Source organism: Salvelinus namaycush, chromosome 25 (assembly GCF_016432855.1).
Source record: "Salvelinus namaycush isolate Seneca chromosome 25, SaNama_1.0, whole genome shotgun sequence".
Classification (NCBI taxonomy): Eukaryota; Metazoa; Chordata; class Actinopteri; order Salmoniformes; family Salmonidae; genus Salvelinus; species Salvelinus namaycush.
Window position 1 is genome coordinate 3,338,875 of NC_052331.1, and position 26,294 is coordinate 3,365,168.

Below are 26,294 nucleotides of genomic sequence, written 5' to 3' on the forward strand. Positions count from 1 at the left end.
CTTACCAAGCACTGGGATCCGACCAACGGAGCAGCGTGTAATTACAATATTATACAACGGGTGGGTCTAATCGTGATTGGTTAAAACCGTATTCCAGCCGGCGTCTATTCCACAAGTTACCACCGGCTAAATCAATGACGTAAAATGTTAATATTTGTTGGTGTGTATGTAAACTTCACACTACAACTGTATGTGCTCCAGAGAAGAGAGTAGAGTGTTCCAGAGTAGAGATATCAACTCTAATTGAGTACTGGCAGGGTCTGCTGTGGCAGTTGGGAAAGGGCAAGTTACCTGAAAAAGATCTCAATGGTCATCTGAAGGTGCACTAAATTCATGCATTTAGCTGTTGAAATTAATTTATCTTTGCTGGGGGAGAATGCCCCCAGACACCCTACTGGTGTTGGGCTAAGCCCCCATTGTCTTCAAATCCTAGAAACGCCCGATTCACACAATTACACTATTTATAAGCATTATAAAAAGCACTATTTTAGGACAAACAAGCAACAAAAACATATTTGGAGTTTCTGATCTAGCTAATGAATAGCCCATTAGGGTAAATAATGCAGAGACGCAACCCTATGCTTTAGCCATGATGCTGCATCAGACTGGTGTTGATGCGTATTGCTAAAATAGCACACCAATATGTTATTGGGCTCATTTCTGGATGGGAATATTACATCGAGAGGGGGGGATGGTTACATTGTTTTCCGATCAGATTTTAGTGTTGGCTTTCGAAGGTATTTTCCCAGACTGCAAATGAAAATCACCCATGATTGAAATACTGCGTGCATAACTTGCTTTCCTGTGATCTTGAACGCGCCACTAATTCTCTCATTCAGGCCAGCAGTTTTCACTTGGGACTGGTCCGGTGTGCCACTGGCAAATTTACTTGAATGTCAAGCCCTGGGGACTGGTACGCAGGCTAACTGCCTTCCACTTTAAAACATTTTCATTATTGACCAGATATGGCAGCTCTAACATAATGGATAATCTGTGGTCACACACCTGAAACTTGTTAGTCACGTGATCGCAATTGGCACAAAGGGGAGCGCCGTATCCTTCGCGGGGGACGACATTTGCCTTGTTTCAAACATTCTGTTCAAATAAAGAAATATACGACTGATGTTACTCGGATAATCCCCTTTCATTGATATAGTACTTCCAAGTTTATTTCTGACTGGGATGATGCACAATGGGTCATGACGCTCTTCATAACGTGTAGTCAGGGTAATTACTACATTTGGATGTACTGAGTAATTGCTTAACTGAGATCGTGCCAGAAACTCACCCACTGATTAAAATGGTGCCAATGGTGCCGATTGAATCAGAACTTTTTCAATAGCTCAACGGGTTTGTATGTTGTAACGTTTGAGCAGTGGTACAAAACAGGGAGAGCGGAGGAAGTGATGTTTGCTGCACAGTGAAGCCTGTTAGATTTGTAGTGGTCTGCGTTAAGGATTACAGTATCAACAAAACCACAATCAGAATTCTCCTTCCATAAAAGTTGTTTTATTAGAAAACAAAATGCAACAGAGCAATTGACCAAATACAGCACGGCTCAGTGCGTAGTACAAATTCCCCTTTGGAGGTTTCTCTGTAGGATTTAAAACACTCAGATCCATATGTACAAAGCAATTTGGAACTTTCCAGACACAAAAACAAAGTACCATAAAGATTGAAATGACTACAGTAGAGAGAAGAGTAACGCTGGTCTAGAAAGGGATGAAAAGGCAGAGAAAGATCTACACAAAGTTACGTTGGCCAAAGACAAGTTCAGGTGATTTTGTGCTAACGTTTTTTAAAATTTTAAACAAGCGACATGATCAAGTAAAAAAATGTAAGGAAGAAAAAGGATGGAGGGAGAGTTGTGAATTGCGCTAGGGGGGCTCAGCACTAGTTCGCAATCATCGCTCTGTGCTCTGGCTCGTTTTGCGCTCTCCGTGTTTCCCGTGGTCTTTCCCGTTGCTGGGCTCATGTGGCCGATGGCGCCGCTCTTTACTGCGGCTGTGTTTGTGCGAGCGCTGCTCCCCCTCCCGGCTGCACTGCTTCTTCCTACTCTTCTCCTTGTCCTCCCCTACCTCAGCCTTGCCTCTGCTCTCTTTGACTTTCTGCTTTATGGACTTCTCCTTGACTTGCTGCTTTATGGACTTCTCCTTGTCCTCCCCTACCTCAGCCTTGCCTCTGCGCTCTTCTTTGACTTGCCGCTTTATGGACTTCTTTTGTCTCCTTTCCCTGCTTGCACTCCGACTGGAGCGCTTGGCCTTCCTCTCCTCCCTGTGACCCCTCTCATCTCGCTCTTCTTTTTGTCTCCTGTCCTCCGCCTCTCCCTTGCTCCTCTTGTCCTTGGACCTCTCCCTCTCGCTGCCCCCATCTTTATGGTACTCCCTGTCCTTCCTCCTGTCATTCTCCACACCCCCCTGCGCATCTTTCTCCCTGTCTTTTAGCTCTCCCTTGCGTTCCCGGCTCCCGCGACGTTCCCGGCGCTCCTGGGTACGGTCTGCGCTCCGGGACCGACGCCTCTCCCGCTCTTCTCCTTTCCCATCCCCAGAGTCCCGCTCTTTCCTCTGGCGGTCGCGTTCCCTCTCCAGCTCGCGGTCGAAGCTGGGGCCGTGGCGCTCTCGTTCGCGGTGGTGGCTCCGGCTCCTCGACCGTTTGGGAGTCCTCCTGGGGCTCGGGGTACGCCTGGGGCTCCTGACCAGAAACAAACCAACATTTCAGCTGCATTAACGTCACAATCCCGCCGACAGATGTGATCAACATAATAAATATTATCTGTAAGGGCTGCGCTCCATTTCCTACCTGGAGCGTCTACGGCCCTCCGTTGCTCGCCCCTCTGTTGGTGGTTCCTCCGGCTCCTCTACCTTCTCGGGAACCTTCCGGGGCCTTGCCTTCATCTGCGTGTCGATCATCTTCTGCACTGGAACCGGAATGCGTGGAAAGAGAGTGGAGAACCACTCTAGCTTGGTGAGGAACGACCGGACCATCTCTCCGATTGTCATAACGCAGCCACCTCCGGCCTTCACATCCAGCTCCTGAGAACATGGGGAGGGGGGGGTGGGGTATTCAGAACCTTATTAACACAGATGCAAACAGAAGTACAAAAGGCATTGATTGTATTTAGAATCTTATTTATTCATTTAAATGTTTGGCATTTAGCAGACACTTATCCAGCGCGATTTACAGGATTATCTTCCTAGTCCCTGGTTTTTAACACTTGCCTCCACTCAATTAGAAATCAAATATAATTTGTGATGACCATGTACTGAAACTTCACCTCTGTTTTCATCTAGTTTAATATGCACACATATGAATCATTATCATGTGTTTGCATAAAAATGTAGCTTAGTGCCTGATATAGGAAATAATAATAGGGAAATGGAAAAATAGTTGCTGGCATCTAATCTGTCTGGCTGTCCTCAAGAGTCTGTACTTAGACTGAGCTCTCTTACAAAGATACAGTACATCACCAAAAGTATGTGGACACCTGCTCATCAAACATCTCATTCCAAAGTCATTAATATGGAGTTGGTCCCTCCTTTGCTGCTATAACAGCCTCCACTCTTCTGGGAAGGCTTCCACTAGATGTTAGAACATTGCTTCCATTCAGTCACAAAAGCATTAGTGATGTTGGGCGATTAGACCTGGCACGCAGTCGGTGTTCCAATTAATCACAAAGGTGTTCGATGGGGTTGAGGTCAGGGCTCTGAGCAGGCCAGTCAAGTTCTTCCACACCGATTTCGACAAACCATCTCTGTATGGACCTCACTTTGTGCACATGGACATTGTCATGCTGAAACAGGAAAGGGACTTCCCCAAACTGTTGCCACAAAGTTGGAAGCACAGAATTGTCTAGAATGTCATTGTATGCTGTAGCGTTAATATTCCCTTCACTAAGGTGCCTAGCCCGAACCACGAAAAACAGCACCACAAAAACTTGACAGTTGGCACTACGCAGTTGGGTAGGTAGCGTTCTGCTGGCATCGGCAAAAAACAGATTCTTCCGTCGTACTGCCAGATGGTGAAGCGTGATTCATCACCCCAGAGAACCCGTTTCCACTGCTCCAGAGTCCAATGGCGGTGAGCTTTACACCACTCCAGCTGACGATTGGCATTGAGCATAGTGATCTAAGGCTTGCGGCTGCTCGGCCATGGAAACCCATTTCATGAAAACCCATAAATCTCCCGACGAACAGTTATTGTGCTGATGTTGCTTCCAGAGGCAGTTTGGAACTCGGTAGTGAGTGTTGCAACTGAGGACAGACGATTTTTACACGCAGCAGCACTCAGCGGTCCTGTTCTGTGAGCTTGTGTGGCCTACCACTTTGCCGTTGAACCGTTGTTGCTCCTAGATGTTTCCACTTCAAAATAACAGCCCTTACAGTTGACCGGGGCAGCTCTAGCAGGGCAGAAATGTGAGGAACTGACTTGTTGGAAAGGTGGTATCCTATGACGGCACCATGTTGAAAGTCACTCAGCTCTTTAGTACGGGCCATTCTACTGCCAATGTTTGTCTATGGAGATTGCATGGCTGTGTGCTCGATTTTATTCCATCGGCAAAGGGTGTGGCTGAAATAGCCGATTCGACTAATTTGAAGGGGTGTCCACATACTTTTGTATATATTGTGTTTGTTGTCAAAATAACAGAAAACCTGGGGTGCATCTCAATAGTCTAAAGTGGCTTCCTCTTCTCTTATCCACCATCTGCACTAGCATTAAAATGAGTAGTAAAGGTGGAGGTGAAACAAGGAGAGAAAACGACTTTAAACAATGGAGATGGATCCGTGGACAGTGAAGAAAGGTTTCAAGAGAAGAGTTGTGCTTCCTCCTTCCTCGACAGTCCAGGGAGACATTGGCCACAGTGCAAGTACAGAGTGGAGGAGGTAGATAAGTAGGTAGGTGCACACCAGCTACAGAGAGACCAGGTTTGAATGGGTAGAGAACTGAACAGCCGTTTTGCACTCACACACGCAAACCAAGTGCTGAGAGATACATTATCCAATTCACCTGCTGCACAAGGGGCATCTAAAGAAGAGAACATGGGAATTAGCCAGTTAGGTAGGTTGTCAGAGGATGTAAGGTTAAAATATTGCATCAGAACAAGAAAGTTGGCCTGGTTGCACAGTCTGCCAAACACTATCCAGCCAATTGAAGGTGCACAGAGAAGATAAATCTATAACAAGATTCTCCCCAGGAAATTATTAAATTGTGCTAAGTAGACGCGCGTGTGTGTGTGTGTGTGTGTCAGTCAGAGAGAAGCAAACAAAGCAAAGGATTGATGTGTTAAAGGTATATTTTCTAATAAAATTGTAATTTCAATTTTTTACAAAACAAAAACTGATCTGTGAGGTGGTGGGGCCAGGGAGGAACCATGTTATACATTTCGGAGTAGTGGTCAAGTTTTGTAAATTTGTTTTGTGCAATAAATCCGGATTACATCTGGGCATGCCTTTAGTTAACAGAATTTGACTATGGTCAAATATACTTACCCTGACAAAAACAGGTAGCACAGCAGAATTAATTACCTAGTTACCCAACTGGGGGGGGGGGGGGGGCAATTAAGCCAAATGAAGGCAAAGGTGAATAATCAGCTCTGAGCATCACAACGAGGAGAGAACTGAGACAACAGTTTGGATCATGCCAGACTAGTTAGTGAAAGGTAGAGAAACATGAAAGTATTACCCGTGTGGACATACCTCCTCATCATCCAGGAAAACATCATACCAGTCCACCAGGTCTGCAGGGGGCTGGGTGTATCTGGATGAACAAACACACTATGAGCATCTAATTATGAACATCCCATTGAATAACACATGTAGAAGTCTTGGACTACCGCCTGTTAACCATCTAAAACGAGATAGAAAAAAGGGAGGAAGGGAATTACTGCTAAGGTACACAATAGGTTTTGGTAGACAGAAGGTGCTCTTTGGTCATCAAAAAGATGTACATGCCATACAAATAAAGGCATTTTAATAACATGAATAGTGCCTTGGTCCTCCTTTTTGATAACTATATAGTGTTGTATGTGAATCAGATTTTCTTCTGGGAAGACGTGTAATAACATCAAACTCAAAAGCAACTCACCATTCCAGGAAAGGACAGGTAAGACACAAGGGGGACGTCAGTTGTACAACAATGCATTCAACTGAAATATGTCTTCCGCATTTAACCCAACCCCTCTGAATCAGAGGTGAGGGGGCTGCCTTAATCAATATCCATGTCATCTGCGCCCGGGGAACATTGTGTTAACGGCCTTGCCCAGGGTCAGATTTTATCCATCTTCTGTATACCACCCCTACCTTGTCACAACACAACTGATTGGCTCAAACGCATTAAGGAAATAAATTCCAATACTTAACTTTTAACAAGGCACACCTGTTACTTGAAATGCATTCCAGATGACTACCTCAAAGCTGGTTGAGAGAATGCCAAGAGTGTGCAAAGCTGTCAAGGCAAAGGATGGCTATATGAAGAATCTCAAATATAAAATCTATTTTGATTTGTTTAACACTTTTTGGGTAACTACATGATTCCATGTGTTATTTCATAGTTTTGATGTCTTCACTATTATTCTACAATGTAGAAAATAGTAAAAAGAAAAACCCATGAATGAGTAGGCGTCCAAACCTGACTTACTGTATACATTTTTTATTTTATTTTTTTAACATGTATTTATCCTCTTCAGGCACTAAACTTCCTTCCCCCCTGGTACCGGTGACCTTCAGACGAAGGCTTGCTAAGGTTTGTGGGCATCCTAGAGCAAAACGGTGAACACCATCGTGTTTGTGAAAGTCTCAGCTGTCCACATAGGGGTCATATTAGTGTGCATCCCAAACCGTTCGGACGCTGAAGACAGAAGTTGGCAAAAGAGGCTGTACCGACTTCAGACGTGTCTTGTGAGCATCCTAGAGCAAAACGGTCTCTTCTTTCAATAGAGTGGTCATAATAGTGTGTAGGCCAAACCGTTCGGAAGGTTTAGGTTTTTGTGAGAAGACCGATTGGTCTGACAAACACTGCTCTAGCTTTGCCACCTTTCACCGCAGATGTGGAAGGGCGATATTGGCGGATTGAGACGATATCACTAGCTTAAGCAGACTTTGAGGATTTTTTAAATGATGTTAATTAGAATTTCCGCGGGGCACGGGAATTGTAGGCTCAGTGTTAAAGGTCATGAACAGTCAAAATCATGTTTTTCATGTAATTTGATGACATTTGGATAAACCCAGATCAAAGTATGAAAAATGACTACTGCTTCTACATTCATTGATCAAATATTATCATAAAGATACTGGTCCCCTCCCCCATGTCAAACATGTGGCTTCAGGAGGCAGGATTATTAAAGGAATATCACCGCCAACTGTCATTTTGAGTGTGATATACACCTTATTCTTATTTAAATAAGTACTTGGAACCATCATCGAAAAAGGTATGTTTACAGAGGGGCGTGGTTAATACAGTTACTCAACTGGTGCCAAAGTGTTACTGTAGGGTGTCAGAAAATGCTATAAAAAGTTTGCCCTATTCATCTATGGCAAAGACACATATTTCCCATTTCAGGGGCAGTAAATAACCAACCTTGGCGTTATACCTGTTCAAATAGTACACTCTAGGTGGCAGTGGGCACCCTTTCAGTTTGTTTACCAACTCATAGAAGTAGAAGACAATTGACTTCATCAAAGTGGGGATGGCCTCAATGGCGCTGCATCTCACAGAAGCCATAACGGGACAGATACAATGACGCAATGTTTAAGTCTATGCATGCAACTAAACACCACAAAATGACTGCTGAGCATTTCACAAAGAGGTTGCAACACTAAGGTCGAGTGATTGAAATGTATTTGCAGCCATAAATTAAAAAAATAGGTCCAATGGGTCCTATCCTCCTGTGCAAACATACTTTTCCATAAACCAACATTAAAACAGAGTTGTACCTTATGTACATAAAGCCAAGTGCTCTGATGTAGGGTGAGTCGTTGTGAGTGATCAGTCCCATCACCTGTTTACGGGTCATCTTGATGGTAAACAGTTTATACAGCAGGCAGAAGGCTGTGGACACAATGCCGCCAGTCCCGACTCCCCGCACCTGAGGACAACAGAGGTTCATGAGTCAGACATGTTATTTTTGGACCAGTGTTCCTTAGCGTCTCAAGTTGACCACTAAGTTTTGGGGTGAACCATTATCAGTTTTCAACACGGCCCCACTCCACAACTAAGTTAAGTGTGTTGCTTGCGTTCAACTGTCAAATACAGACTTGTTCCCATATACAAACAACTTACACGCACGCCAACAATGACTACATCTCATATGTGCCCAGACCCGCATGCTCACATCCCCATCCCCATTGCCAGCATTATTGTTTGCCACTTGGCCTTAAATTCAGTTTGTTTTCCCCCAGTCACCCATGCTATTTAAATAATTTATCATTTGATATTTTTCCATCGTTTTTAGTATCCATTTTCTTCAAGATGAGTGATAAGAGAACTGTCCAGCCCATTGGGTATCTCACTACACCTCCATATGCCATGTCTTGAACTATGCAGATTAAAAGTATGTTTTCATTGTAATATTTCTAACAGCCAACTTTCAAGCTCTGACTTTTGATGTGTACATGTAGCCAGGTCAAATTATTGGCCCCCTTGATAAAGATGAGCAAAAAATATATACACTTGTCAAAAAAATAAAGGGAACACTAAAATAACACATCCTAGATCTGAATGAATGAAATATTCTTATTAAATACGTTTTTCTTTACATAGTTGAATGTGCTGACAACAAAATCACACAAATTATCAATGGAAAGCAAATTTATCAACCCATGGAGGTCTGGATTTGGAGTGACACTCAAAATTAAAGTGGAAAACCACACTACAGGCTGATCCAACTTTGATGTAATGTCCTTAAAACAAGTCAAAATGAGGCTCAGTAGTGTGTGTGGCCTCCACGTGCCTGTATGACCTCCCTACAACGCCTGGGCATGCTCCTGATGAGGTGGCGGATGGTCTCCTGAGGCATCTCCTCCCAGACCTGGACTAAAGCATCCGCCAACTCCTGGACAGTCTGTGGTGCAACGTGGCGTTGGTGGATGGAGCGAGACATGATGTCCCAGATGTGCTCAATTGGATTCAGGTCTGGGGAACGGGCGGGCCAGTCCATAGCATCAATGCCTTCCTCTTGCAGGAACTGCTGACACACTCCAGCCACATGAGGTCTAGCATTGTCTTGCATTAGGAGGAACCCAGGGCCAACCGCACCACCATATGGTCTCACAAAGGGGTCTGAGGATCTCATCTCGATACCTAATGGCAGTCAGGCTACCTCTGGCGAGCACATGGAGGGCTGTGCGGCCCCCCAAAGAAATGCCACCCCACACCATGACTGACCCACCGCCAAACCAGTCATGCTGGAGGATGTTGCAGGCAGCAGAACGTTCTCCACGGCGTCTCCAGACTCTGTCACGTCTGTCACGTGCTCAGTGTGAACCTGCTTTCATCTGTGAAGAGCACAGGGCGCCAGTGACGAATTTGCCAATCTTGGTGTTCTCTGGCAAATGCCAAACGTCCTGCACGATGTTGGGCTGTAAGCACAACCCCCACCTGTGGACGTCGGGCCCTCATACCACCCTCATGGAGTCTGTTTCTGACCGTTTGAGCAGACACATGCACATTTGTGGCCTGCTGGAGGTCATTGTGCAGGGCTCCTCCTGCTCAAAGGCAGAGGTAGCGGTCCTGCTGCTGGGTTGTTGTCCTCCTACGGCCTCCTCCACGTCTCCTGATGTACTGGCCTGTCTCCTGGTAGCGCCTCCATGCTCTGGACACTACGCTGACACAGCAAACCTTCTTGCCACAGATCGCATTGATGTGCCATCCTGGATGAGCTGCACTACCTGAGCCACTTGTGTGGGTTGTAGACTCCGTCTCATGCTACCACTAGAGTGAAAGCACCGCCAGCATTCAAAAGTGACCAAAACATCAGCCAGGAAGCATAGGAACTGAGAAGTGGTCTGTGGTCACCACCTGCAGAACCACTCCTTTATTGGGGGTGCCTTGCTAATTGCCTATAATTTCCACCTGTTGTCTATTCCATTTGCACAACAGCATGTGAAATTTATTGTCAATCAGTGTTGCTTCCTAAGTGGACAGTTTGATTTCACAGAAGTGTGATTGACTTGGAGTTACATTGTGTTTGTTTAAGTGTTCCCTTTATTTTTATTTTTTTGAGCAGTGTATATATATAAAAAAGAGCTATTTTATATGCACCCAAAACATTGGGAGATTATATTTTATACTAATACCATTACATAGAAAAAAGATTGGTATTGAAACAGGGGTGCCATTCAAAAGCTCACCTTGCCAGGATAACTGCACAGCTTTTTTGAAATGTTTTCCGAGATTGGAGAACACATTGGGAGGGATCTTAGATCATTCTTCCATACAGGATCCTTCCAGATTCTTGATATCCTTCATCTTTGCTTATGGACTGCCTTCAATTCAAACCACAGGTTTTCAATATGAGGCTGATTTGTGGTTAATTAATTTCTTGATGAATTTTGATGTGTGCTTGGGGTTATTGTCTTTCTGGATGATCCGTGCAGAGGCAACCAGGTTTTTGGCAAAAAATGTAATGATGCCGTTGACATTAACAAAGGCACTAGGACCAGTGCAAACAAAATAGCCCCATATGATCAAAGATCCACCACCATATTTACAGAAGGCATAGGGTTATTTTCTGCATATGCATGGGGTTATTTTCTGCATATGCATCTTCCTTTCGCTGCCAAACCCACTACTGGTGTGCGTGGCCAAAGAGCTCAATTTTCATGTCATCTGGCCACAGCACCGGATCCAATCCAAGTCCCAATGCAGTTTAGCAAACTCCAGTTAACATTTGTTGGATGACATGAAGAGAGAGCTCTTTGGCCACGCACATCAGTGTTGGGGTTTTGGCATCGAAAGAAAGATGCCTGTGCAGAAAAGACCCCAAAACCTACTGTAAAATATGGTGGTGGAGCTTTGATCGTATGGGGATATTTTAAATCAAAAACCTGGTTGCCTCTGCCAGGAGGCTGAACCTTGGTCACAAGTGAATCTTCCAACAAAACAACAAGCCCAAGCACACATGAAAATCTACTAAGTGGTTAATTGATAGGGATGTGCATCTCTCCTTTTATGAATGATTCAATACCCATCTACATACATGGGCTCGGATATGATACGGTTTGATTAGGGGAACGAATTGATGCAATTCGGTTTGATGTGTATTTTTTTGTATTTTTTAACAAACACATTCATGGCCCATCTGCAACGAACTTGAAACATTGTATCAACTACTAATTTGGGTCTGGTCAGAAGCTGCAGCTATCGAAATTGTATAAAATATTCTGGGCACTCATTTTCCAGCGCCAGTGAGCTCAGGACAGACAGCTGTAGGCTATTTGTGCAAGGGATAAAAAGCAGTGCTTGACTTGGGCAGGAGCTCACCGGAGCAGAGTACCCGACACCTCACATGTTCTACTGCTTGAGCTCCTGTTCCTCTTACAGAATATAGTGGAGCTCCTGCACCTAAAAATAAACAGCACCGAAACCTATTTCAGTCCAAGTCAAGCACTGAATTAGTAGTAATCAGGTAGGCCTATTTTAATGACGTTTCCACTGGACCAGAGCAGGACATTTTTCCCTTTAACACAGTTCTCTCAAAAGGGAGAGAACTGGAAAGATGTATCTAATACATTGAGGAACTATTGTCATACATCTCAGTTGATGTAAAAATAGATTTAGTTTGATAGCTCTTTAAGGTGAAGAAAACATTACTTTGAGAAGCTCCACAGCTCATTAGCCAATCAGAGCCCCAAATGGGCACATTTTTTATGCCTATATTTATTTGTGCTCAGGCCAGGAAGCCTATGGGCCTACTTCTAAGCGTAATCAGGTGCACGTCCTTACTCAACATTGACAGGAGCTCTCCAGACAGGAGACATTGATTAAATTGACAAAACTCGTTAATGGAATGAAATAAATCAAAACTTGTTTCTCACAAGTGTTGCATAAGTTGTGCGCTCTGCCAACAATGTGTCCACTCAGACAATGAAAACGGTGAGAGGGAATTATATATTGAATGCATTAACAGAAATTAACATAACCAAACACTGTAGATTAGAAATTAAGGGTAAATGTACTACTGGTGATATATGTAAAGGGGAATTGATATACACTAACAATCAAACGCAAACAATTCACACAAATAAATGATGAAACAATGAATGTGCACAAATTGGCAGGAGTGCATTCTGGAGAAAGAAGTGCCTTGTGCCATGCAGCATTTACGGTGACACGGCCCCTGCAGAGGTTAGGGAATTCATACTTGATGCGCATCGGGCGAATAGTTACATCCGTATTAATTGACAACAACAATCAACATGTTGCAGTGGCCATCTCAGTCTCCAGACTTCAACCCTGTTGAAAACCTGTGGTTTTAATTGAAGAGTTCATAGGCACAGACAAATGATATCAATGAAAGATTATGTATGAAGAAATGGTTTAAGATCCCCCTTAAATGTGTTCTCCAAACTCATAAAACATTTTAGAAAAAAGCTCAGTGCCATTATCCTCACAAGGTGAGTTATTCAAAATAGGGGTGCCAATAATTTTTTCTACCCTTTAAGGAGAAAATGCCAACAATAGGCCCATTCAAAACTGTTGGGGCAATTTTGTTTCCACTAGTGCTGAGGGATTTTAGGTTACTTAACTAATTGACCGGCGTTGGTTCAATTTAGGGCTGACCCCAATTAGTCAACTGGTCGATTGTTTGGTCGTTAGGCTGTTGGATGACAGATCTCTTTTGTCGAGCAGTAGAAAATGTATATATTTATGGCACTCGAGACAGCAGTCTTATTCACACCCATCTCAGTGAACTAATCCATTGCGTAGGCTGAGACTAATCCATTGCGGAGGACGCAGGGATGGCACAGCCCGAGAATAAGGGAAATGTCGCGACAACGCAAGTCTCTCTCCAGAATGCGCTCTCCTGCCAATTTGCGCACATTAATTGTTCCGTAACTTCATTCTGTGAACTGTTTGCGCTTGATTGTCAGTCAATTCCATATACCACCAGTAGTACATTTACCATTAATTCCTATCATTTCTAATCTACAATGTTTGTTTACGGTAATCTCTGCTAATGCATTCAATATATTATTACAGTCTTTTGCCAGTCTCATTGTTGGAGAGGACATGTTGTTTGCAGAGCACACAACCTATGCTACACTTGTGAGAAACAAGTTTGTTCATTTCACTACATTTATGAGTTAATTAGGTCAGTGCCTTTTGTTTGGCACACTCCTGTCAATGTTGAGTAAACACTTGATTACGCATAGAAGTAGGCCTATAGGCTACCTGGCCTGCGTGCAAATGTAAGCAAATAAATGTGCCCATTTGGGAATCTAATAGTATTTCTGATTGGCTTAATTAACTCACCACCACTAATGAGCTGTGGCGCTTCTCAAAGTAATGTTTTCTTCACCTCAAATAGCAAGCAAACAAAATCTGTTTTACATGCATTGAAAATGACAATAGTTCCTCAATGTATTTGGAAAATCTCTCCAGCTCGCTCTCCTTCGATTAAAAAAAATGGCATGCTCTCATCCAGTGGAAATGTCATAAAATAGGCCTACCTGATAGCCTACAACTGCGTCTGTCCCGAGCTTACTGGCGTGGGAAACGTTAGAAGTTAGTTTGCTAGTGAGCTTTGGCAAGACCCAAGTTAATAGTTGATACAATGTTTCAAGTTGGTGGCAGACAGGCCATGCCTATGTGATATTTCTGTTACCCAGATATTTTCTTCCTACCGGTTGCAATGTTTATTTGTTGGCTTTTTGTAGGCCGTTTTTACATAGTTGGCAATAGAAGTTACTTTTTTAGGTTTGTATCATTTTAATATTGATTTGAATAGAATTTTGATTCACCACATCAATGATTGAGATACAAAGACAAATTAAATGAAGCTGTTCCACAAAAATGTGCATATGAAAACCATAACTGGCACGCAGATCGGTAGAAATAGTCAATTGTTATGCCACATGAGAAAAGTTGCAGATTCCACGTTTGACATATTACCGGCAACTTAATGGCAGAATCTGCAGCCAGCAGGAGGATGGTTGGGATCAGGCTAGTTTAGCGTAGAAATGTGGCAAATAACTACAATGACCACAATCCATTGCTCCTGTTCTTTTCTGGCTGGGCCCGAGTTGGATACACTGTGTGGGGCCAGTAACCAAAAGTTTGCTGGTTAAAATCCCAGAGCCGGCAAGGTGGAAAAATCTTGAGCAAGGCAGTTAACCAGCAACAACTGCTCACCGGGCGCCGATGACGTGGACGTCAATTAAGACCCCGCACCTCCCTGATTCAGAGGGGTTGGATTAAATGCATAACACATTTTGGTTGAATGCATTCAGTAATGCAACTGACTAGGTATCCCCTTTCACGCCTGTTAGGTTAGAATCATAAAACACGGGACGAGATGTTAAAACTGTCCATTGTGCCAATAGATGGTATGCACTCACATGAGATTTGCCGTGATGTTGACAGAGTGGCATGGGAGGTTTATTTCTTAGACTGGGTTGAGATGTCAATTTTGGGACACATCCTCAGTAGTGTGCCTTCGAATCAGTGGGTGTTTCGGCCTTTAATCACTAAACACCCTCATCAAAGGTGGCCAGCTAAAGGGTGATCAAGCCTTAGCTTGTGTCCCATGCCCAATTAAGATTTCCCACGGGACTATGCAAGGCAGGGGCGTCCTCTTCCCTGAGCCAGCCCTACAGCTGACCGCATACCTCATATGCCCTCAAGTTGGAGGGATCTGAATTGGGTTCTCAGGTGGGGGTGGGGGGGGTCATGAAATTATAGCCCAGCAAGGGTCCTTCCGTTTGATCCAGATCCACTGGCTGCCTCTTTCAGCTGCTTGAGAAACTGCTCTGACGGTCTGCCGCAGAGCCTGTCCATGGATTCCAAGTTCTTTCAGCAACCTGATGGTGGAAGAAGCCACGAATCCTCTGCATCCCACTTCAACTGGCCAGACTTTTGCATTCCAGCCACGCTGAGTTGCGTCTGCTGCCAACTCTGTGTAACGCAGTTTCTTACGCTCGTAGGCCTCTTCAACAGAGTTTTCCCACGGGACTGTGAGCTCTATGATGTACACAGCCTTTCGTGAAGGGGACCAGAGTACCATGTCTGGCCTAAGGTTGGTAGAAGCAATCTCAGGTGGAAAAATGAGTTGCTGGCCAATATCGACAAGCATCTTCCAGTCCCGGGCCATGCCTAGGTGTCCAGTTTCTGGCTTTGTAGGAGGATGCTTGGGCCTTTTCTGTCCCTCCCGGATGAATGTTGTTGTTTTGACGGGATTGCTTGTTTTTGGAGGTAATGAATTGGTTGCACTCCTCTTGGTCTCAAGTGCTGCAGCCAGGCTCTTGAGGACCTGATTGTGCCTCCAGGTGTAGCGGCCTTGTGAGAGGCTGGTCTTGCAACCTGTCATTATATGCCTGAGAGTCGCTGGAGCTGGGCAGAGGGGGCAGGTCGGGTCCTCGCCATACCATTGATGTAGGTTTTTTGGTGATGGAAGCACATCATAAACAGCTCTTATGATGAAGCTGATGTTGCTTGCCTCCATTTGCCAAAGCTCACTCCAGTTGATCTTTCTCCTCTCCAGGCCTTCCCACCGCGTCCATTGCCCTTGTTTAGCAAGAGAGACAGCCTTTGCACTTCTTGCAGTCTCCTCCTGTCTGCGCACCTCCTCGACCACCAGCTTCCTGCGTTCAGATGTTGTTGCCTTATGGAACGTTGGTTTGCTTGCTGCCAGGCCAAAGCCTCCTCTTCCATGCTGGATATTCCCCACAATGTCTTGGTGTCTCAGGGCTGATGTTGCTTGCTGCACAGCCTTGGATGATGTCCATTTCCGTCCAGTTTGTAGGGGAGGTGCAGCCTTGCTAATGGTCTGGTCTTTGGAGTCCTTCAATGTCATCTGAAGTCTTACTTTAGAGCACTTGTACTCCTCCGTTAGACTTGTAAGAGGTAGTTCAAGGACCCCTTTGCCATAGAGGCCGATGTTACTCAGGCATCGTGGGACACCCAGCCATTTCTTCACGTATGAGGTAATGGTTCGCTCCATCTTCTCCACTGTTGTTATTGGGACCTCATAGACGGTGAGTGGCCACATTACCCGGGGGAGAAGTCCAAACTGTAGGCACCAAAGCTTGAGCTTCCCAGGCAGTAGGGTCTTGTTGATGTTCTCAAGTCCGTCGGCGATGTCCTGTCTTACTTGCTGCACTTGATCTTTATCTCGGAGGCTTTCGTTGTACCATCTACCCAGGCTCTTGACGGGTTGCTCAGACACCGTTGGTATCGGGTCATCTCCAATGCAGAACCTCACATCTTTAAGCTGTCCCTTGACTATGGAGATGCTTCGAGATTTGCTTGGCTTGATTTTCATCCGGGCCCACTTGATGTTATCCTGCAGTTTTGCAAGTAGCCGCCTGGTGCATGCTGCAGGGGTGGTCAGTGTAGTCATGTCATCCATGTATGCTCGGATAGGTGGGAGACGGAGCCCTTCCTTAGTTCTCTCACCGCCGACCACCCATCTCGATGCCCTGATGACTTCCATGGCCATAGTGAAGGCCAGAGGTGAAATTGTACAGCCTGCCATTATGCCCACTTCCAAGCGCTGCCATGTTGTTGTGAAGTCAGGTGTTGTGAAACACAATTGCAGGTCTTGGAAATAGGCCTTTACCAGTGTAGTGATGGGTTCTGGTACGTGGAAAAAGTTGAAGGATTCCCAGAGGAGTTCATGGGGAACTGAGCCAAAGGCATTGGCCAGGTCGAGGAAGATGACATAGAGGTCTCTCTTGTCTTTCTTAGCTGTTTGGATCTGGTGCCAAATCATACTAGTATGTTCCAGGCAACCAGAGAAACCAGGAATGCCTGCTTTCTGTACAGATGTATCAATGTACTTGTTCCTTTCCAGGTAAGTGGACAGCCTCTGTGCTATTATACTGAAAAATAGATAGAGGGCATACGTTGCCGCATGAGAGGGAAATGTACACAACGACATGTGAGAAGGATAAGGCATACTTTCATGAACTGTCGACTTTCAAAAACTAGTCAAATGATTGTCAGACTGCTCTGCAGCATAGTTGGGCAGTCTAGCTAAATAGGATGACTGAAGACAGTACAGTATGGGAGGAACAGATAACATTGGATTGTCGTCTGGCTGTTACTGCCTGAGCACAGATGACTTTAAGGAATTAAAAAGTCAAATAAAACAAAGTAATTTATTTTATTATTTCATAGTAAATTCTTATTTTTCTATGTGGACCTGACAGACAATGGAATACTTTTTACCTTTTGGCAATTTACTATTTTGGGCTTTGGAATTTCCATTAAAAGCTTGAATCATTTTAAGGTCAAATAATCGAAACCCATGATTGGTATTTATTTAAACTTTTTTTCTCCCCAATTTTGTGATCCAACTGGTAATTACAGTCTTGTCCCATCGCTGCAACGCCCGGGATCGAACCCAGATCTGTAGCGACTCCTCTAACACCAATGCGCCACTCGGGAAGCCCTGACCCATGATTATTTTTTAATAATAGTAGCGAAACCTACCGCAACTCAGCACTAGCTGGTCCTGGGGCCCTTGTTAAGGGCAACGGCATCCTTAACTCTGCCCAGTAGCAGTATATTTTAGCCAACAAATGGTTGCCCCTGCCAGGAGCCTGAAACTTGGCCTCAAGTGGATTGTCCAGCAACACAATAACCCCAAGCACACATCCACAAATAAATTATTAATTGACCACAAAAATCGACAAGTTGCAATGGCCATCTAGGTCTCCAGACTTCAACCCTGTTGAAAACCTGTGGTTTGAATTGAAGAGGGAAGTCCAAGCACAGACAAAGCATATTAAGGATCTGGAAATATTCTGTTTTTAGGAATTGTCCAAGATCCCTCCTAATGTGTTCTTCAATCTCAGAAAACATTTTAGAAACAGGCTGTGTCATTATCCTGGCAAGGTGAGTTATTGAAAGGTTTGAAAACAGGGGTCTCAATTTTTATCCCAATCTTTTTTTTTTTTTTGAAAAGGGATTACTTGTTAAACAAAATCTCTTTCTCTGAGCAAATGTATTAATAATGTGTTGATCTTATAATATTTTTTTGCTCATCTTTATCAAGGGGACCAATGTGTCTTTTATTTCACCTTTATTTAACCAGGTAGGCCAGGTGAGAACAAGTTCTCATTTACAACCTGCCCAAGATAAAGCAAAGCGACAAAAACCACAGAGTTACACATGGGATAAACAAACGTACAGTCAAACAATAGAAAAATCTGTACACAGTGGGTACAAATTAAGTAAGGAGGTAAGGCAATAAATAGGCCATAGTGGTGAAGTAATTACAATTTAGCAATTAACACTGGAGTGATAGATGTGCAGATGAGGATGTGCAAGTAGAAATACTGGTGTGCAAAAGAGAAGAAAAACCAAAACAAATATGGGGATGAGGTAGGTAGTTGGATGGGCTATTGAAAGATGGGCTGTGTACAGCTGCAACGAGTGGTAAGCTGCTCTGACAGCTGATGCTTAAAGTTAATGAGGGAGATAACTTCAGTGATTTTTGCAATTCGTTCCAGTCACTGGCAGCAGAGAACAGGAAGGAAAAGCAGACAAATGAGGTGTTGGCTAGTGAGATATTTCTGCTGGAGCGTGTGCTACGGGTGGGTGTTATGGTGACCAGTGACCTGAGATAAGGCGGGGCTTTACCTAGCAGAGACTTAGATGACCTGGAACCAGTGGGTTTGGCGACGAATATGTAGCGAGGACCAGCCGACGAGAGCATACAGGCCGCAGTGGTGGGTAGCATATGGGGCTTTGGTGACAAAACGGGTGGCACTGTGATAGACTACATCCAGTGTGCTGAGTAGAGGGTTGGGGGCTATTTTGTAAATGACATCGCCGAAGTAAAGGATCGGTAGAATAGTCAGTTTTACGAGGGTATGTTTGGCAGCATGAGTGAAGGATGCTTTGTTGCAAAACAGGAAGCTGATTCTAGATTTAATTTTGGATTGGATAAGCTTAATGTGAGTCTGGAAAGATAGTTTACAGTCTAGCCAGGCACCTAGGTATTTATAGTTGTCCACATATTCTAAGTCAGATCCGTCCAGAGTAGTGATGCTAATCGGGCGGGGGCAGCGATCGGTTGAAGAGCATGCATTTAGTTTTACAAGCATTTAAGAGCAGTTGGAGGCCACGGAAGGAGTGTTGTATGGCATTGTAGCTCGTTTGGAGGTTCGTTAACACAGTGTTCAAAGAAGGGCCAGATGTATACAGAAGAGGTGCGTAGAGGTGGATCAGAGAATCACCCACAGCAAGAGCGACATCATTGATATAAACAGAGAAAAGAGTCGGCCCGAGAATTGAACCCTGTGTCACCCCCATAGAGACTGCCAGAGGTCCGGACAACAGGCCCTCTGATGTGACACAATGAACACTATCTGAGAAGCAGTTAGTGAACAAGGCGAGGCAGTCAGAGAAACCAAGGCTGTTGAGTCTGCCGATAAGAATGCGGTGATTGACAGAGTCGAAAGCCTTGGCCAGGTCAATGAAGACGGCTGTCTTTTATCAATGGCAGTTATGATATCGTTTAGGACTTTGAGCGTGGCTGAGGTGCACCCGTGACCAGCTCGGAAACTGGATAAGTTTGGACCCGACTGTTTGTGATGCACTTATAAACATGAGTTGGCAGAGACTAGCTTCTCTGGTCAGGATGGAACTTGCATGGATTTTACTCTCAGCTGCAGACGCTGAAATAACCCAGGCAGCATCGGGGAGATAAACACAGGAAGGCAAAAGGCACGTACTTTCTAACTTACCCCTCCGCACATTCCAGTCTGTCCGGCAGTCTTCCTACTGCCTTTCTCCCAGGGCTCAACATGAGTAACCTAGGGAGAAAATAACATGGTGACCCAATGATGCAAAAATCAAATTGTGGCGTTGGCTACGTCATTTGTTGGCTGCCTCAAAGTTAAAGTTAAGCCATGGCAAATCTCACGACATGCAAATATGTTGATGACGTTGCGTTGTATGGTCATGCAATTACCGCTCACTAGTCAACATAACTTGAAGATAACTAGTTAGTGTTATGTAATCTAACGTTAGATATTTGGCTAGTCAGTCTCGCTAACGTAAGCTAGGTTTGTCTAGAAAGTTTAGATAACTACTTTAAAGTAACTTCCAACACAATATTCCCAATTATCAGCAGTCGACTTAACTACAGGAAACCACCACAAATGGGGATCGTTAACTAGCTAAATATAGCTATTACTAACTAACGTTAGTTAACCGCTCAAATGTGTAAACAGAATAGAAACGAGTGTCCGTTTAGCCGTGGAATTAACATTGAGATAGTTACATACAGCCACATTAAAACAAGTTAGGCAAAAGTTAGTTACCGTTACCTGCCAATTAATAATTAGCTAGCCATTTCCCAACTTTTTTATTCAAACAGCTAGCTAAGGTTATGAAGCTAACCAACGTTAGCTAGCTGACGTTAGCTACATTATCAAAGCTAGCTAACGTTAGCTAGCCTTGTAGCATGGGTCTCGACGTTACCTTGAAATAGATCTCATCCACCACCTCATGGTAGGTTTTCAATTCATAAAGCTGAACTTTGAAATATGGAGATGAGAGCACGTTGGTGAGAACCATAGGATTCAAGTTCATAGTCTTTTCGTTGCCCCAGAGAGGCAAGTTGTTGCCATGTTTTCCAGCGTTAGGGCCAATCTTGCTCACGGCCTGTGGTTGTTGCTGGTTCCCGGCGACAGTGTTGTTGGCCATAATGCGAGGATCCCACGCTGTCGATTCAACAATGCGGGAAATTAGCCGCTAACGTTAGCTTTCTTACACAATAGATGCTTCTGACTATAACGCCATTAAAACGCGATAAGAAACCTTCAATAGTCACGGTAAATAAATTATTTTCTACAATAACCTAGCGCCCGATTTTAGACCGCCAAAACCCTACTTTCTATAACTATATGTCTGGCTAGACGAGATTCTTCGACAAAAAATGTGCACGTAACAGCCGCTGCCAGTAAAAGACTGTAAAATGCAACGACAAACTAACGCCGTGCTTCTTGTTCTTTACGCTTTTATTGCCGGATTGCAACCAACTGACAGCTGCTTACATCGCCACCTACTGTACTGGAGTGTGAGACCGGTCACGACCCACTGTATCCATACCACAGGCAGTTGTGACACCTTTAATTCCTCCGTTCCAGCCCCCCTCAGCAGCCTCCACTGATTTATACCACTATATTATTCTCTTAACTAACCCTGAATTTCTAATAAAATAAAATCATTCCCTACAAACCTCACTACTCCCATCACCCCCACACAAAATACCACCCACTCTCCATTCCCGTCCAACCTCTCTGACCCTGTCAAACAAACTCTCCCTTTCTACGTCACACATTTCACAAAATAATCATACATGTTCAATTGTTTCCTCTACCATACAGCCATTACAGGGAAATGTGTCTTCCGCATTTAACCCAACCCCTCTGAATCAGAGAGGTGCGGGGGGCTGCCATAATCGACATCCACGTCTTTGGAGCCCGGGGAACAACTGCCTTGCTCAGGGGCAGAACAACAGAGTTTTACCTTTCGGTTACCGGCCCAACGTTCTAACCACTAGGATACTTGCCGCCCACATTCCAGTACCATGTTTCCCTATACATTTCAAAGAGGAATTCCATCCCGTATGCTCTAATCTCAACCTACACAACATAACTTCCTCTCTTCTTTTCCCATTATATGACATTAACTCCAGTACAGATTTCCTTGTACTATAAAACACATCTGCCCTTACTACTTTCCTCCTATTGTCACTGCCAGCAATCTAACCCATTTTTCCAAATCAATGTTTTAATTTCCCCTCTACCCAACTGCAGCTGTATATCCACAATATTATTTTTCACTGCTCGTTTTGCTATTGTAATGACCTGACTAGATCATAAAAGAACGACTGTCCAGACAGAGGATTGAGTTTACGAATGGACGGTTTATTAAACCAACTTTACACAGGCTACTGTTTGGCCGTAGCCCACGCCAAATAAATGAAAGATAACCCACAAGCCAATCGTGACCTTCTCTTGTGAAGCCCAGACGTAAGAGAGAGAACAAAGGCAAAACCTGGTCTTAACTTCCAATGCTCCATCCCCCTGCCCAACCCCCCTCCACGCCACTCCGCCAACCGCCAGGATGCCCGGCATCAGAACATTCCAGGCATTCCCGTGATTGGCAGATAGCAGGTTGACTGACATGTCGGACCCCGCGAACACAACCACCTACTAGCCTAACACATAACACACAGCTGTCTGTGCGGGTCGCGACACAGCCCCCCCACCACAAAGTCCCTCGTCCCCGAGGGAACAAACAAAGTCTCTGAAGCGACCCGGAGGTCTCCTTTGCCTGCGTGGCCGTGATGGTCGCAGAGTGCCCCTCTGGGAACCAGGGGATGAAGGCAGGGATATGGGGGACAAGGAAGCGAGAACGGGTAATACAGTCCGTGGCTCTGGGGAACCACGCGGTGACACAGGGGGGGAGACAGGGGGAGTGGGCTGTCTGGAGCCTTGTCTGCGGCACCTGGGGGTGGGTGCCTGGAGAATGGCATTGCCAGAGAGGGGAATTGTGGGGGTTCCTGGGGTTTGGGGAGAAGAGGCCCCTCTGTATGGGGCTAACCTGTCCCGGTGCAGTGCCACCTTTCTCCCCCTGGGAGGAAGCTGCACCCGGTAAACAACCTCCCCTACCCTCTCCAGGACACTGCAGGGTCCCACCCAGTGACTGTCCAACTTGGGGCATCTGCCTTTTTTCCTTAGCGGGCTGTAGACCCAGACCAGCTCCCCAGCCACAAAGTGCCTTCCCCGGGTGTGCACGTCATAGTTCCTCTTCTGCCTCACACCTGCATTCACCAGCTGCTCTCTGGCGAAGGTGTGGGCTGTCTCCAGGCGGTCCTGGAGTCTCCGGGCATACTCCGGCCCCGGGGGAACATGAGGGCTATCCAGGGGCCGACCAAACGCCATCTCCGCAGGGGTGCGGATCTCTCTCCCCAGCATGAGGAGGGCAGGCGTGCAGGAGGTGGAGTCTTGGACAGCGGAGCGGCATGCCATGAGGACCATAGGCAGGTGCTTGTCCCAGTCACGCTGGTGTTTGGAAGAGACGATGGCCAGCTGCTGTCCAAGCGTTTTATTGAAGCGCTCTACAAGGCCATCACTTTGAGGATGGAGAGGAGTAGTGCGGGTCTTGTGCATACCCAGCCTCTCACACATGGTGGCGAACACACGGGACTCAAAGTTTCTGCCCTGTTCGCTGTGGATGGACTCTGCAGCTCCAAACCTGCTGAACATCCCCGCTGTCAGGGCGTCGACGATGGTCTCTGCCTCCTGGTCAGGCAAAGCATAGGCCTCGGGCCATTTTGTGAAATAGTCCATGGCCGTGAGCACCCAGCGGTTTCCACTGTCTGTGGTGGGGAACGGCCCAACTACATCCACTCCCACCCTCTCCATGGGAGCCCCCACTGGGAACTGTTGGAGCTGAGCATGAGAGCGGCCTGGGGGGCCCTTTCTCGCTGTGCAGTTGTCACAGCGGCGACAAAAGTCCTCCACATCCCTCTTGTGCTGCCCCCAGTAGAAGCCCTGACGGAGACGGCGCAGTGTTTTTGTGACCCCAAAGTGTCCAGTCCCCACCCCGCCATGAGTACTCTGGAGCACAGCCTCCCGCAATGCTTTTGGGACCACCACCTGCCACCTCTCCTCTCCCGTAGCTGACTCCTTCCATGCCCGCTGTAGCACGCCATCAGCCAGCCGCAGTCTCTCAAACTTTGACCACAACCCTTTGGTCGCGAGTGAGAGCGCTGTCACCTCTTCCCATGGTGGCCTCACCTGCGCCTCTACCCACTGTAGCACTGGCTGTAGGTCTGTGTCCCGTCCCTGCTGCTGCCGCCATTCAGCCACGTCGACAGTCTGCAGCTCACAGCAGACAGGCCCGCTCGCCCGACACACTGTGGCACAGACCCCCTCTGCACACAGCTCTCTCTCCCGTCCCTCTCTCCGCTCACAGTGGCGGCAGCCGTCTGCAGTACAGGGCCGACGGGACATGGCGTCGGCGTTGGAGTGGCGTGCCCCTGCCCTGTGCACCACTGTGAAGTCATACGGCTGAAGCTCCTCCAACCAGCGTGCCACCTGCCCCTCTGGCTCTCTGAAAGACATGAGCCACTGGAGAGCAGAGTGGTCAGTCCTTACAGTAAAGGGCAGACCACCCAGGTAGTACTTGAAGTGTTTGACGGAAGCCACAACAGCCAAGAGCTCCCGCCGGGTGACACAGTAGCGGCGCTCATGTTTGTCAAATGTTTTGCTGAAGTACGCCACCACTCTCTCCCCCGCTGGCCCCACCTGGGCCAGCACCCCACCCATGCCCACATTGCTCGCGTCTGTGTCCAGGATAAAGGGCAAGGTGAGGTCAGGGGGGGCGAGCACGGGGGCCTCGATCAGTGCACGTTTGAGGGTGTTGAACGCCTCCTCACACTCCACTGTCCAAGTGAAAGCTTTGTCCTTCGGCAGCAGGCGGTTCAGTGGAGCAGCAACGCTTGAGAAGCCCCGTACAAACCTCCTGTAGTACGAGGCCAGGCCCAGGAAGCTCTTCAGCTGACGCTGGTCGGTGGGGGTGGGCCAGTCTCTGACAGCCCCTACCTTGTCCTCCATGGTGCTGATCCCCTCCTTCCCCACTCGGTGGCCCAAGAAGGACACCTCTCTCCTCATGAAGTGGCACTTCTCGGGGTGGAGCTTCAGACCTGCGGCAGCCACCCTCTCCAGCACACGCCGTAGCGCCCCCAGGGCTGACTGGAAGGAGCTGCCATGGGCCAGGATGTCATCGAGGTATACCAGACACTGCTGTCTGGGGATGCCATCCAGCACCCTGTCCATCAAACGCTCAAAAGTAGCTGGAGCGTTGCACAGGCCAAAGCACAGGACCTTGAACTGCCAGTGTCCTCTGTTAGTGGAGAATGCAGTTTTGGCTCTGGCCTCTGGGGAGAGGGGCACCTGCCAGTAGCCACTGCGGAGGTCTAGTGAGGAGAACCAGGAGGACCCCCTAACCAGGTCCAGCGACTCATCGATACGTGGTATGGGGTATGAGTCCTTCCTGGTTACCTCATTCAGCCGCCTGTAGTCCGCACAGAACCTCAGCTTGCCCCCCTTCTTCGGAACCATGACGACTGGCGCCGCCCAGGGGCTGTCTGAGGGCTCAATGAAGTCTGCCCGCTGCATCTCCAACACAGCCTTGTCTGCCGCCTCCTGGCGTGCCAGCGGGATACGGCGGGGACGCATCTTGATGGGTCGAGCATCACCTGTGTCGATCTCATGCTGCACCAGATGAGTCTGACCCACCTCTTCCTCACTCAGCGCAAAGCTGTCTCTGAATTCAAACAGCAACTGCCACAACCGTTCCTGCTGCTCGGGGTCAAGACCAACACAGTTCCTCCCCCATATCTCCCTCACTGCAGACAGTGTCCTCTCCTCTCCCATCTGGGGTAGCTGGGCTGGGGGGGCGCGGCCTGGGCTCACAGAGGGCTGTGTCATGGAGGTAGCTGGGGGAATGTAACACACCGCAGTAGGTGACAGGGGGGCTGGGGAAAAGTCACACACAGCTGTGGGGGAGGGGGGGCAGCCATGAGTCTCTGCTGCTTTAACTGTTGGAGTAAAGGGTTTGTTGGGTTGAGTGAATGTGACATTAGGGGGGGCCATGGTGACTTCCGGCCCTCCCTGGAAGCTCAGTGTGCCCCTATTTAGGTCTAACTGGCAGCCTGTGCTCCTAAGAAAGTCCAACCCCAGGATACAAGGGTCCTGCACAGCCGCCACCCACACAGGATGACGCACAGTCCTGCCCCCTACTGTCAGAGTCATTATTCCCTTCCCTTTCATGGGTGCCAGCTCACCTGTGACTGTGCGGAGCTGCACAGTTGTAGGCTCACACTGAGTCCAACCTGGCACAATATCTGGCCTCACCAGGGTTACTGTGGACCCAGTGTCCACCAGGGCGGAGCAGGGCACACCCTCCACAGTGACAGGGACATGACAAAAGTCCCCAACACAGGTCCGGCCCACCACAACAACAGGCTCCATTCGCTTGCTCTCGTCTGCTTCTGGGGGAAGTGGAGCCTTGCGTCCCCGTCTGTGCCGGTGGGCTCCTCCTGAAGATGATGG

General features: G+C 46.8%; 1 protein-coding gene across 4 annotated transcripts; it reads right to left on the minus strand.

Moving 5' to 3' along the window:
- Positions 1–1,487: 1,487 nt before the first annotated feature.
- LOC120020126 (pre-mRNA-splicing factor 38B-like) lies at positions 1,488–21,160 on the minus strand. Of its 4 annotated transcripts, XM_038963588.1 has the most exons (7): positions 20,647–21,160; positions 19,908–19,976; positions 7,929–8,080; positions 5,694–5,754; positions 5,005–5,022; positions 2,800–3,032; positions 1,488–2,691 (listed from the first exon to the last, which is right to left on the minus strand). In XM_038963588.1, exons 1-7 carry the CDS (start codon positions 20,869–20,871, stop codon positions 1,905–1,907), a joined length of 1,545 nt encoding a protein of 514 aa, XP_038819516.1. In that variant the 5' UTR covers positions 20,872–21,160; the 3' UTR covers positions 1,488–1,904. The 4 variants fall into 4 exon arrangements, with proteins under 4 accessions (XP_038819516.1, XP_038819517.1, XP_038819518.1 ...); XM_038963589.1 differs by lacking the exon at positions 5,005–5,022; XM_038963590.1 differs by lacking the exon at positions 20,647–21,160 and having other exon boundaries at positions 19,896–19,958.
- Positions 21,161–26,294: the final 5,134 nt, after the last annotated feature.